The sequence below is a fragment of the Mobula birostris genome, chromosome 10, assembly GCF_030028105.1.
Source record: "Mobula birostris isolate sMobBir1 chromosome 10, sMobBir1.hap1, whole genome shotgun sequence".
Taxonomy (NCBI): Eukaryota; Metazoa; Chordata; class Chondrichthyes; order Myliobatiformes; family Myliobatidae; genus Mobula; species Mobula birostris.
The window spans coordinates 131920448-131934634 of record NC_092379.1 but is presented as its reverse complement, the minus strand read 5'-3'; the positions used below and the strand labels follow the sequence as shown (position 1 = coordinate 131934634).

Sequence of the window (14187 nt, the reverse complement as noted above, 5' to 3'; positions counted from 1 at the left end):
CCGCTGTTGTAACGCATGGTTATTTGAGTTACTGTCGTCCTCCTGTTAGCTTGAGTCGGTCAGGCCATTCTCCTCTGACCTCTCTCATTAACAAGGTGTTTTCACCCACAGAACTGCTGCTGACTGTATGATATTTTTAAAATTTGTTTTTAGCACCATTCCCTGTAAACTCAAGGCTGTTAGTAAATGTCCCCAATCAGCTGTTTCTGGGATACTCAAACCACTCTGTCTGACACCAACAAAGATTCTACAGTCAGTCATTTCTTCCCCATTCTGATGTTTCATCTGAACAACAACTGGACCTCCTGACCGTGTCTGCATGCTTTTATGCATTGAGTTACAGCCATATGATTGGCTGATTAGATATTAGCAATAAAAAGCAAGTGTGCAGGTGTACCTAATAAAGTGACCACTGAGTGTACAACTGTAATTACAAAGGAGTATTATTGATCAGAACTCTGATGAACGGTGTAAAAACCTATCTAGTCCATTAGCATCTTTCAGAATGACCAACTGGCCACCCTGCCCCAGACTGCCCTAGTGTGTCTCCAGACTCACAGTGATGCCGATAATTCTCAAATGTCTTTCGACACAAGCCAGGGGAATTTGAGTGATACATACTGACGTTGCAGCAACACCCATATTCCCTTAAATCATTTCCTTTTCAAAAAAAAAAAGCCTACAGAAGTGGCTACATCCTCAGAGGTTTGCCATGAGGTGATCCTGGAGCCTGGACTTCAGGGCATGCTGTTACTCTGAATGTCTGGTGTGATTTGTACAACTACCAGAGCCTGGAAGAAACACCCTCAGGAGTGTGCAGGCACTTTCGTTCTGGTTTCCACGACATCGCCAACATTTGCAGAACATTTACACGGAACGACAGCACAGAAATAGGCCATTTGGCCCAACTGGTTTGAACTAGACAACACTAAAATAGGTGATGCAGCTGACAGTGAAGATGGTTATCAGGATTTACAGAGCGATCTTGATCACATAATCAGCCAGGTATGTGGGCCGAGGAGTTTAACTTGGATAGTGCGAGGTGTTGCATTTTGGTAAGATAAATGGAAATAGAAGTAAATAGGACGCCCTTGGCGAGTGTTGTAGAACAGAGAAACCTAGGAGTACAAATACAAGTAGCAACACAGATAGTGAAGAAGGTTGTTGGCACGCTGGCTTTCATCAGTCAGGGCATTAGGTATCAAAGCTGCTATGTTACATTCAGATGTACAAGATGTGAGGCGGTGAGGCTGCATTTGGAATATTGCATTCAGTTGTAGGTCACCCTGCTAAAGGAAAGGTGTTATTAAGCTGGAAAGAGCACAGAGGAGATGTATGGGGATTCTGCCAGGAGGGACTGAGTAATGGAAAGAGGTTGAGCAGCTTGGGACTTTTTTTTATTGCAGTGCAGGAGAATGAGCACTTTACAGAGATGCATAAAATCATGAGACATGGTGAATGCCTTTTACCCGGGGCTGGGGAATCAAGAACCAGAGGGCATAAATTTAAGGTAAAACGGTCTGTTTACTGTAAACACAAAATACTCTGCAGATGCTGGGGTCAAAGCAACACTCACAACACGCTGGAGGAACTCAGCAGGTCGGGCAGCATCCGTGGAAACGATCAGTCAACGTTTCGGGCCGGAACCTTTCGTCAGGACTGAAGAGGGAGGGGGCAGAGGCCCTATAAAGAAGGTGGGGGGAAGGTGGGAAGGAGAAGGCTGGTAGGTTCCAGGTGAAAAACCAGTAAGGGGAAAGATAAAGGGGTGGGAGAGGGGAGGCGGGGAGGTGATAGGCAGGAAAGGTGAAGAAGGAATAGGGAAAAACACAATGGGTAGTAGAAGGAGGCGGAACCATGAGGGAGGTGATAGGCAGCTGGGGGAGGGGGCAGAGTGATATAGGGATAGAGGAAGGGAGGGGGAGGGAATTACCGGAAGTTGGAGAATTCAATGTTCATACCAAGAGGCTGGAGACTACCTAGATGGTATATGAGGTGTTGCTCCTCCAACCTGAGTTTAGCCTCATCATGGCAGTAGAGGAGGCCATGTATGGACATATTCAAATGGGAGTGTGAAGCAGAGTTGAAGTGGGTGGCAAGCAGAAGATCCTGTCTGTTGTGGCAGACGGAGCGGAGGTGCTCGACGAAGCGGTCCCCCAATCTGCGTCGGGTTTCGCCGATGTAGAGGAGGCCGCACCAGGAGCACCGGATGCAATAGATGACTCCAACAGACTCACAAGTGAAGTGTTGCCTCACTTGGAAGGACTGTTTGGGGCCCTGAATGGTGACAAGAGAGGAGGTGTAGGGACAGGTGTAGCACTTGCGCTTACAGGGGTAAGTGCCAGGTGGGAGATCCATGGGGAGGGTCATGTGGACCAGGGAGTCACGGAGGGATCGATCCCTGTGGAAAGCAGAGAGGGGTGGAGAGGGAAAGATGTGCTTAGTGGTGGGGTCCTGTTGAAGGTGGCGGAAGTTGCGGAGGATAATGTGCTGGATCCGGAGGCCGGTGGGGTGGTAGGTGAGGACATGGGGAACTCTGTCCCTGTTGTGGTGGCAGGAGGATGGGGTGAGGGCCGAAGCGTGGGAAACGGAGGAGATGCGGGTGAGGGCATCATTGATGACGGTAGAAGGGAAACCACGATCCTTAAAGAAAGAGGACATTTGAGATGTCCTGGAACAGAAAGCCTTATCCTGGGAGCAGATGCAGCACAGACGGAGGAACTGGGAATAGGGAATGGCATTTTTGCATGTGGCAGGGTGGGAAGAGGTATAGTCGAGGTAGTTATGAAAGTCAGTGGGCTTGTAGAAGATGTCAGTGGACAGTCTGACTCCAGAGATGGAGACCGAGAGATTAAGAAAGGGGAGAGAAGTGTCCGTGATAGACCAAGTGAATTTGAGGACTGGGTGGAAGTTTGAAGTAAAGTCGATGAAATTGACGAGCTCAGCATGGCAGCACCAACGTAGTCGTCAATGTAGTGAAGGAAAAGTTGGGGAGCAGTACCAGAATAGGTTTGGAACACAGACTGTTCCACATAACCAACAAAGAGGCAGGCATAACTGGGGCCCATGCGAGTGCCCATAGCTACACCCTTGGTCTGAAGAAAGTGGGAAGAGCCAAAAGAGAAGTTATTAAGTGTGAGTACCAGTTCCGCCAACCGGAGGAGGGTAGTGGTGGTGGGGAACTGGTGAGGTCTATTGTCCAGAAAGTAGCAGAGGGCTTTGAGGCCGTCTTGATGGGAAATGGAGGTGTATAAGGATTGGACATCCATAGTGATCTGTTCAGTGTATTTTACTTGGTGGGGGGAGGGGGGAAGGGGTGAATAATCAGAAAACAAGCAAACTACCAGGCAAGCAGGAGGTGTTGCACATTGAGAGACCAAACGTAAAGGGAAAGTAAATTGCAGGACCCATTACACTGCGGTGATTTGTCAGTCTTTGTTTATGTACAGCTTTTTATCAATTCTATTGTATTTCCTTATTTTCCTGTAAATGCTGACAAGAAAATAAACCTCAAGGTTGTACATGGTAGCATATATTTATTTTGATACCACATTTTACTTTGACTTTACAGCATTAGAGGTCCTGGGGCACAAGTCCACAGCCCCCTATAAAAATTGGCTGCACAAGTTATTATGCTTGCACTTATTAATCTACAGTTGAGTTGAAGAGTCAATAAGTTACGTTACAGCTTTTTAAAACTTTGGAGTATAATGGTCATCCCAATTTAAGAAGAATGTCAAGGGTTTGTATAGTGGGTGCAGGTTTGCAGAGATTTACCAAGATGCTGCCTGGATTCGATTGAGGTTGCACAAACTTTTTTCTCTGGAGCGACAGAGGCTCAGGGGAGACTTGATAGGAGTTTGTATAATGCATAGATAATCAGACTGCATCTATTTCCCAAGGTTGGGCTGGAAGCCATGCTGTTAAGGTGAAGGGGGAAAGTTCAAAGGAGATGTGCAGGGCAAGTTATTTTTTTTATACAGTGACGGAAATGCGGTCCCAGGGATGGTGATGGAGGCAGACTTTAAAAGGGCACTTAAGATGGGCACATGAATGAAAAGAATGGAGAGATATGGACCATATGCAGGCAGGAAGGGATTTGTTTAATTAGGCATCATTTAGTTTAATAAGTTCTAGATAACATTGCAGGCCAAAGGGCCTGTTCCTGTTCTGTTCTGTTCTGTTCTATGCCCCATTGCAAATAGGCACAGGGAGTTAGGATCCCAAAGTGTCCTCAGTGGAGATCAGGGAACAGCTAAACTCTGTCCTGGTGATACAATATTTGTTACAGGATTGACATCTGTCACGACGTGCGCTGGCAATATTACAATCCATGTGTGGAGAAAAGACAGACTCTAGTGTACAGACAGCAAAAAGAGTTTATTCATAATCATTCCAAAAGAACATCAGTGGCTCGGTTGAGTGACACCGCGATTAGCTCTAATCGGGCATCCGCTTAAATAATACAAGCAACATGGAATCCCAAGCCTATCAAAATAAATTTAACAAGTTTAAACGGAAGGCATCAGGAGACCACATTACAAAGAACGAGTCACTCGAGGGAAACACAAGGGACTCCAAAGGATTAACAACTCTCATTAAACAACCATTAACCAATTCAGGTACTCTGAAAACCTTGGCACCAAACACTCTCTGGCACCCTGCACAGGCCCAAAGAGCTCATTACACCCTCACATGAAAACAAATCCCCTCAGCCACCCCACGCATCAACTTGGGAAACCGCATGTCTTTAATAAGCCTTGTGCAAGTCAAAAAAAAGAATTCCAGATCAGTTCAAAGACCATTAAAGCATAAACAATAACTGTACTCAGACTACAAACAGGAAACAAGAGACCAAACACACACATACACACACGCTGCAAGCTCTGCGTCAGAGTTTGAGGAACAAACAGGAAAGAAGGAAGCCTGCTGCATTCCTGATTGATTTTATCCTTACCCGTAGATCAGGTCTCCTGAACACCTGTTAGTTAAAATACATCAATAGAAGAAATCAATAGAAGGTGCAGGATAAGCCCCCACCCTCAGCACCGAACTCTGTCGATCCTAGTTGGCCAGCACTGGAAATGGAATTACTGCAGTAAGACCTATTGCAGTTATATCCCTAATTCTACAGCATTCATGCTGCGCGTATAAAGATTAGTTTTATTTGTCACACGTACAGTACATCAAAGCATTAAAACATACAGCAAAATGCACTGTTTTGCATCAAGGACCAACGCAGTCTGAGATGCGCACAGCCTGCAAATGTCACCGTGTTTCAGGTGACAACACAGCATTCCCACAATTTACTAATCCGTTGGAATGTGGGAGAAAACCCACACGGCCACGTGGGCGGGCATACACACTCCTTACAGACAGCAACAGGAAGTGAACCCGGATCTTACGGCCGGCATTGTAAAGCATTACACTAACCGCTGTGCAACGTGGCCGCCCACACTTTACACTAGCACTCACATTAAATGAGTATCCTCTGCAAGAGCAGGCAGGGTGTCCATGCCTGCTTCAGATCTGTGCGGGGAATCCTGCAATGTGCTGTGATCAAACAGGCTTCGCACGGTATTCAAGGCAGGCAGCATGCAGCTCCTACGCTACCCGACTCTAATGACACAAGTGGGTGAGAGGCAGGGAGTGGCTCTCCCCTGCGCAGTGTTTGAACTGCGTCGGTTGTCGACACAAACGAGGCATTTCACTGTATGTTTCGATGTACAAGTGACATACCAAAGCTAAAGCTAATCTTTGATCGTCAAGCACAAGAAAGGAAAATTTTCGGAAAGACTGAACTGCTGTAATCCCTCGTTCATTGCATGAGCTCCGTGTGGATCTAAGCGCTCACCCACAGCCCAGGCTCAGCTGACAAGCTGCACTGCAGTCAAATACCGTTCCCCATTCTCCTCGCAGAACGGTGGAGGTATGTATCCTCACCTGCGCTAAACACACACAAATTAACCGCTTCCAGTCCCCAGCATTCAGCATGTTGGCAGATAGAGAAAATGGCTATGTAAATGGGAAGGGTTGGATTGACCTTAGAGTAGATTAAAAGGTCAGCACAAAAGAAGGGCCTGTATTGTGTTGTGATGTTCTGTGTGACAGAGGGAAAATTTAAAGGAGATTTATGATGCAAGTTTTTCCCTCCTTTACATAGAGAGTGGAATGTGCCTGGAACACACAAACCCACTGAATATTGAAAGGCCTAGATAGAGTGGATATGGAGAGGATGGTTCCAATAATGGGACAGTCTAGGCCAGAGGGCACAGCCTCGGAATACAAAGATACCCCTTTAGAAAAGAATGAGGAATTTCCTTAGCCAGGGGTGGTGAATCCTTTGCCACGAACAGCCATGGAGGCCAGGTCACTAGGTATATTTAAAGCTGAGGTTGATGGGATCTTGACAGGCCAAATGGCCTGAATTCTGCTCCTATGTTTTATAATCCTATGGCCTCTCAGGAAAGTGACAGATGCAGATATGATGGCAATGTTTAAAAGGGAATTTAGACAGACACTTGAACAGGCAGGCAGTGAATGGGGGGTGCAGGCAGCTGTGCGGTTTAAATTGGTCAACACAGACTTTGTGGGATGAGTGGTCTGTTCCAGTGCTACGCTGGTCTATGTAACTCAGACGAGAAGGAAGAAAGCAGAGGAGACTGACCGCTTTGGGAAAAACGAGTTTGAAATAATACCACTCACCCGATAATCCTTGGAGATGGCTTCAGGCACCGCAGCAGCTGAATGCTGGGTTGAGATGGTCGCAGCTATAAGCTGTTTGCACCACTCAACGTGAGACCCTGCAGGGCTGGACAGACATGGAGAAGCGTCAGGCTGGATCAGCGACCGTCACTAAGGAACACACAGTGTTCACTGTCCACACTGATACTGATGTAACTACAGGGCTACCAAAACAAAATCTTCACACCACCTTAAAAGTTTCTTCCCCCAGGCAGTTAACCTGATCAACCTTTCTAGTTAGCTCTGCTTCCCCCCCCCCGCCCATCTATTACCCCAGCACTGTAAACACTTTAAACCGCTTTCTATAACACTGTTTACATTGTGAATATTGAGGCCTGAGGCCTCTGTTGGTCAGGGTCCACCATGTTCTAACTATCTAGATACGCGAGCCAGGGCAGTACGATATGGAGAACAAGCTGTTGCCCATGTTGCAAGCTCCCCCTCTCCACGCAGTTGATGAACCCAAAGGAACGGTACAGACCGATACAGTTTGGTACCAGCAGCATCGCAGGAGTTGCCAGTCAGCACTGAACTCAATGTAGGACCGCCTCATGAACGCCTGCTCTGGATTTTTCCCTCGGGATTTCTTCCCAAAGGCCCCCCCCACCCCCCGTGAGTGGGAACAGCCACAAGGCATGGCGGTTTAAAATCAACAGTTTTCCTTCTCTCAGATTAACTGTCAATCACAGCTAACGAGCCCCTCTGTCTGAAGCCATCGGTTTTCAGGCGCCAATAACCCACCCTTGCCCTTCTCCTGTCAGTAGAAATGGTTCTACCGGGCTTAGTAGCTAAGCCACATGTGAAGGCCAGGAGCTGAACTTGTTACAGGCTATTTGAGATGCACGCCATTGGGAGCATTTAATAGGTAGTGGGAATACAAGGTAGTATTTCTGCATTTATAAACATTTTATTCCATATCCATACTTCAACCTCAAACACAAGGAAATCTGCAGGTGCTGGAATTTCAAGCAACACACATAGAAGTTGCTGGTGAACGCAGCAGGCCAGGCCGCATCTCCAGGAAGAGATACAGTCGACATTTCGGGCCGAGACCCTTCGTCAGGAAGTTGATCCTTGATCCTTGTAATTTAACCGCTATTTGCAGAGGCCAATAAACCCAAGAGCAAAGAACTCAAAGTGCTTTCTAAACTGGAACCCATTACAGTACACAGAAACCATCCTTATTACTGGTGAGCAGTTACACACTTTCATTAAGGTGCTGACAACTGACTCATCACTCAACAGAACCTCAAAACCAAAACTCTGTAAGTCAGCTTAAACAAGGCAGCTATTTATTTAGTACAGTGAACAGCTCAAAATATAAACAATTCTTAAGCAGTCTTTTTTCTTTCTGTTCAGTTCTGGCCACCTCGTTCTAGGAAGGATGTGGAAGCTTTAGAGAGGGATGCAGAGGAGATTTACCAGGATGCTGCCTGGCCTAGAGAGCATGTCTTAGGAGGAAAGGTTGAGCGAGCTTGGACTTCTCTCTTTGGAGAGAAGGAGGATCAGAGCTGACTTGATAAAATGATAAAAAGCATCTTTTCCCCAAGCTAATACAAGAGGGCATAGTTTTACCAGATTGTCTTTGAAGAGGAAACCAGAGGTCACGGGGAGAACATACAAACTCCTTACAAACCGTAAGGGTAGTGAACTCTTGTTAGAGGCAGGCTTTTTATACAGAGTGGGCAGTGCATGGAGTGCACTGACAGGGTGGCTGTGGAAGCAGATGCGTTCAGGAGATTTAAGGCTCTTGGGCACATAGATGAAAGAAAAACAGAGGACACCAACCTGACCCACTGAAACTGCATAAGCAAACCACAGTTACCACCTGCCATCTTAAAAACCTGATCTGAAGTGAATTCTACTTCCACCGACCCTGCAGTCACAACAACTCACCACGTAATGCAAAAGGTCTGCACCTCTACTTCACTGAGGACTCAATTCTCTGCCCTCTGGTCATTCTGGGCAGCATGACAGCACCGTGGCTCGCGCAATCGCTTTAAAGTGCCAGCGATCACCAGTCGGGTTCAAGTCCCACCGCTGCCTGTAAGGAGTTTTCACGCTGTCCCTGTGGCCGGGTGGGTTTGCTCCGGGTGCTCCAATTTCCACCCACAGTCCAAAGACGCAAGGTTAAGGTTAGAAAGTTGTGGGTATGCCAAATCAGCACCGGAAGCGTGACAGTGCTTGTGGGCTGCCTCCAGCACAATCCCCACTGATCTGATTTGACACAAACAACACATTTCACTGTATCTTTGACATTCCAATGTGCACATGTCAAATAAAGCTAATCTCTTTTCTTTAAATCTCTCGATAGGTGGTAAAGAGAGAAACCCCACAGCAACCATCCTACCCTGACCTGTTTGTTCTCCCACACTCCTATCAACAACCCCAAGATTCTATACACTGGAGCGATTTACAGTGGCCAATTCACCACACCACCTGCACGTATTTGGATCGCAGTCAGGGAGAAGGTGAAAAAGCCAGAAGTCAGGATTGAATCTGGGTCGCTGGAACTATGAAAGATCAGACCTTCTAGCTGTGCCACTGTGCCAACTACACAGCTTCCCTAAATTTACTATTATCAAAACCCTATATGGTTCTGAACACATCAATTTTCACCTTAATGTTGAAAAGTCTCTCATCCTCAGGGCAGTCCTTTCAAAGGCTGAAAACCTATCGAATATTGAAAGGTCTAGATAGAGTGGACATGGAAAGAATGTTTCCTATAGTGGGAGTGCGGGAGTCTAGGACCACAGGGCACAGTCTTAAAACAGAAGGGTGTCCCTTTCGAACAGGGATGAGGATGAATTACTTTAGCTAGACAGTGGTGAATCTGTGGAATTCATTGCCACAGATGGCTGTGGAGGCCATGTCGTGGGTAGGCTCTTGATTAATAATGGCATCAAAGGTTAAGGGGAGAAGACAGGAGACTGGGGTTCAGAGGGATAATAAATCAGCCATGCTGGAATGACAGAGCAAACTCAATGGGCCAAATGGCCTAATTCTGCTCCTATGTCTTATGTATTATGTTCTAAGAATCAACTGAAGTTAAATTTCAATAAGTCTGTTTATCGTATCAGGAATTATGGCTAAGAAAAATGCAGAATTGAGGCAATTATCTCATATTTCCTGTAATACATCCAGGGACAATACCATCAAATGTTTGAACTCTGCAGGTTACAGTAGCTCGCTCGTTCAAACTGAGAAAGGAAGCTCTTCTTCAGTAACTGGGAAAATAGGTATTTCCTACGAACTGTCAAATGTCAAAGGTTTATTTGTTATTGAAGTGTACATCTCTGAAATTCTTCTCCAGATAGCCTCGAAACCAAGAAAGAAACGAACGGCAACACCATCATCAGCTTCCAAATCCCCCTCTATCCCTTTCAAACCCACTCACTCTCCTTTTCCCTTACTAAGCAAGAGCCTATCAATTTTCACTTTATGTGTACCCATGACGGCCTCCATAGCCGGCTCAAACAATGAATTGCACAGATTTACCACCATCTGGCTAAAGAAATCCCTTCTCATCTTTGTTCTCGCTGTCAGTCAACGCAGCACACCTGAAGGATTTGTGCTTAGTCCACTGCTCTACTCTGTCTGCACACGACTGTGGGGCTCGGCACAACTCAAAGACCATCTATAAGTTCACCAGTGACACAGCTGTTGTTGCAGAATTCACAAATGGTGCTGAGGTGGCATATAGGTGTGAGACAGATCAGCTGGTTGGGTGGTGTCACATCAACAACCTTGTAACTCAGTAAGACCAGGGGTCAGAAGTGGAAAGGACAAGCAACTTCAAGTTCCTAGGTGTCAACATCTGTGAAGATCTAACCTGAGCCCAACATGCCGATGTAATTATGAAGAAGGCCCACCAGCAGCTATATTTCTTTCGGAGTTTGAGGAGATTTGGTATGTCACCAAAATCACTAACAAATTTCTATAGGTGTACAGTGGAGGGCATTCTGACTGAGTGCATCACTGCCTGGTGTGGAGGCATCGGAGCACAGGATCAGAAAAAGCCGCAGCATTGTAAACTCAGCCAACTCCATCATGGGCACTAGCCTCCCCTCTATCGAGGACATCTTCAATAGGTGATGCCTCAAAAAGACAGAATCCATCATTAAGGACCCTCGCCATCCAGGATGTGCCCTCTCCTCATTGCTACCATCAGGGAGGAGGTACAGGGGTCTGAGGGCACACACTCAACACTTTAGGAACGGCTACTACCCCTCCGCCACCAGATTCCTGAACAGACCATGAACACCAGCTCACTTTTTGATCTCTGTTTGCACTTTTTATTTATATTTCTAATTGTAATTTATATAAGTTTTATGTATTGCACTGTTCTGCTGCCACAAAACAATAAATTTCATGACAATATATGTTAATAATAAACCTGATTCTCAAGTAGGTTTTAAATTGAAACTTTGCATAGATGTACTTGTCCATATGACAATAAACTCTGCCATCCACGTCATATGCTCTCTTCTACCACCATCAAGTAGGAGGTACAGGAGCCTCAGGTCACACGCCACCCGACTCATGATCAGTTATTATCGAACAACTATCAGGCTCCTGAACCGGCATGGACAACTTCACTCACCAGTACTCTGAAATGATTCTACGGCCTGCACACTCACTTTCAAGGACTCTACAATCTATGTTCTCTTCACTATTTTTAATTACACAATTTTATCAATCTTTCTTTGTTTATGTGTAGTTTTTTTCCATAAAATTCTACAGTACTTTTTTCTTGTAAATGCCTGCAAGAAAATTAATTTCAAGATAGTATATGGTAACATATATGTACTTTGATAATAAATTACTCTGAACCCTGACTGACTTCTTTGTTCCTCCAGACACTAAAATGTGACATCTCTCTCAGACGGTGCAATCCAAATTCCAACCACCCTCTGGGTGTAAACATCCAGGGCATTTCACCTGGACAACATCCCACGAACCATCAAACTGCAGGCCAAGACACTCAGGACGTGGGCTAGATTATCATCCTATTGTGACTGTATGTTCTCCTCTATCATAATCATATGTGCTATATGTGTCTTATGCTGGGTCTGACTATTGGTACTGTGTTTTTACATCTTGACCCCAGAAGAGTGCGGTTTCATTTGGCTGTGTTCATGTGTGTGGCTGAAGGACAATTAAACTTGAACTTGAAAACATTCTTCCTCAGATCCTCTCTAAATCTCTTATCCCTTACCTTCCTGTGCCTTTTACTTTTAGATACCTATCAAAGTTCAAAGTAAATATTTTGTCTCCATATGCTGTACAACCGAGGCTGATCAAGCATTCGCAGCAGAATACAGAAATACAATCCAATCAATAAAACACTTTACATGAAGACTGACAAACAACCAATGTGGAAAAGACGACAAACAGTGCAGATAAAATATAAACAAACAAATAGTAAAATAAATAGTACTGAGAACATGAGCCCTTCAAAGTGAGTCCATAGGTTTCATTCGTAAGGCCAGTGATGTTGTGGGGATGGAACTGGACTCTCTGACGGTGGTGTCTGAAAAGAGGATGCTGTTTAAGTTGCATGCCATCTTGGACAATGTCTCCCATCCACTACATAATGTACTGGGTGGACACAGGAGTACATTCAGCCAGAGACTCATTCCACCGAGATGCAGCACAGAGCGTCATAGGAAGTCATTCCTGCCTGTGGCCATCAAACTTTACAACTCCTCCCTTGGAGGGTCAGACACCCTGAGCCAATAGGCTGGTCCTGAACTTACTTCCTAGCATAATTTACATATTACTATTTAACTATTTATGGTTTTATTACTATTTATTTATTTAGGGTGCAACTGTAACGAAAACCAATTTCCCCCAGGATCAATAAAGTATGACTATGACTACGACATAAGTTCATTGATGAAAAGAATGAAGAGCTGGTTCAGGAGTCTGATAATCATAACTGTTCCTGATCCTGGTGGTGTGGGACCTAAAGGCTCCTGAACCTCCTTCCTGACGACGGCAACAGGAAGAAAGACCCAAGTGACCTGGGTGGTGGAGGCCCCTTTCTTGCGGCAGTGCTCCTTGTAAGTGTGCTTAATGGTGGGGAGAGCTTTGCCACTGATCGACTGGGCTGTATCCACCACTTTTTGCAGGGTTGCCCTCAGAGCTCTGCACAGCTGGAGCAGGCCTCAGATCAGCCTCCTCTGCTCCTCCGAAAACAAACCCAAACTATCCAGTCTGACCAGCTGGAACACAACCACCCTGTAACACCAGTGCTGTCTTTACCCTTTACAAGTCGTTTTCCCGTCATTTATCAGAAAGCGAACAACGTTAGTCAGTCTCAACTTATAAACAACATAAACTATATTAAAATGTAAAACAGTTGTAAAATAAAATAAAATAGATTTCTTCCGTATTACTGAATGTCTCAATGCTCGGCCAAGTTAGGGTTTCTGGTTAATTACAAAAGCAATGTTTTGAAAACTCCATTATCTCAATGGATGCATTCCAAAATCTTAACTGCTATATCGTAGGATCTGCGTTTTGCTCATAATTTCAGTAACTGGGCTTTGACAACCCGGGAACAATGCAACCGGAGCTGGGTCTCCTACAACCCTGCCCGCAAACCTATTGCAACAGACCGGGCTCCGAACACCCTGCACCCGGGTCCAATTACAACTAGAGTCCGGGGTCCGTAGACTCCTGTACACTGGCCCGCTGGAATCAAAGCCGGGATTCTCTCTCTGCAGTTGGCCGGGCTCTGAACGCCCTGTACCCGGACGAGATCAACCCAATCACCCTGCTCCCGATTCAAATCCGACCGAAGCCCGGGCTGGCCGCTCTCTGCACCCGCCCGGGCGGCTCCGTCGTCCTGCTAGCGGCCCTGTCCCTTACCTGTCCTGAGAATCCACGCTCGTCTGCCCGGAGCCAGGCGCCAAGCGTGGCGGCTTCTTGGCGGCCAAGCTCTCGGAACTGACCAGCCTTTCCATCGGCGCCGGGATTTGTACAGCTCCGATCAGATTTCCTCAGCGGGTCGGGACCGGCTCGGCCCAGTTCGGCTCGGCTCAGGCGCTTCCTCTTCCTGTGGCGGAGACGAGTCAGAGTTCAGCCGCTGCCGGAGACGGCGCCTGACACCCGTCAATCAGCCTGATTGACATCTGTCCGCAAGTTATCCCGGGCAGCAGAACGACTCTGAAATCGCACAGAAATGATGCATCTCTATACACTGAAAATCACCCGCGGACGGAAATGTCAAAGCCGTGCAGTAAATTATCTTCTGGTTGTATCTAAACTACCGGTAGGTGAAAAAGCAATTAAAAAAAAGCAGTGAATTCTAGAAGATTAAATTGCCTCATCTTATTTTGTGTTTATAAAGGAAATTCTAACTGATGATTTTCCATTAATATGCCTCATTTCTCTCTAATGCAGATCTTACACTTATCGTCGAAAAATACATGTTGTTTT

General features: G+C 46.0%; 1 protein-coding gene across 6 annotated transcripts in view; it reads right to left on the bottom strand.

The window, feature by feature from the left end:
- mtmr1b (myotubularin related protein 1b) overlaps positions 1 to 13822 on the bottom strand; it is a 66921-nt gene extending 53099 nt beyond the window's left edge. For 3 of the 6 annotated variants that reach the window (XM_072271004.1, XM_072271009.1, XM_072271007.1), the window contains exons 1-3: positions 13618 to 13822; positions 6703 to 6808; positions 4955 to 4978 (exon numbers count right to left, since the gene is read on the bottom strand). In XM_072271004.1, coding sequence (XP_072127105.1) covers positions 4955 to 4978; positions 6703 to 6808; positions 13618 to 13712 — 225 coding nt within the window. In that variant the 5' untranslated portion in view covers positions 13713 to 13822. The remainder of the gene's footprint in view (positions 1 to 4954; positions 4979 to 6702; positions 6809 to 13617) is intronic. The other 3 variants (XM_072271005.1, XM_072271008.1, XM_072271010.1) reach the window with 2 other exon arrangements.
- Between the last annotated feature and the right edge of the window lie 365 nt (positions 13823 to 14187).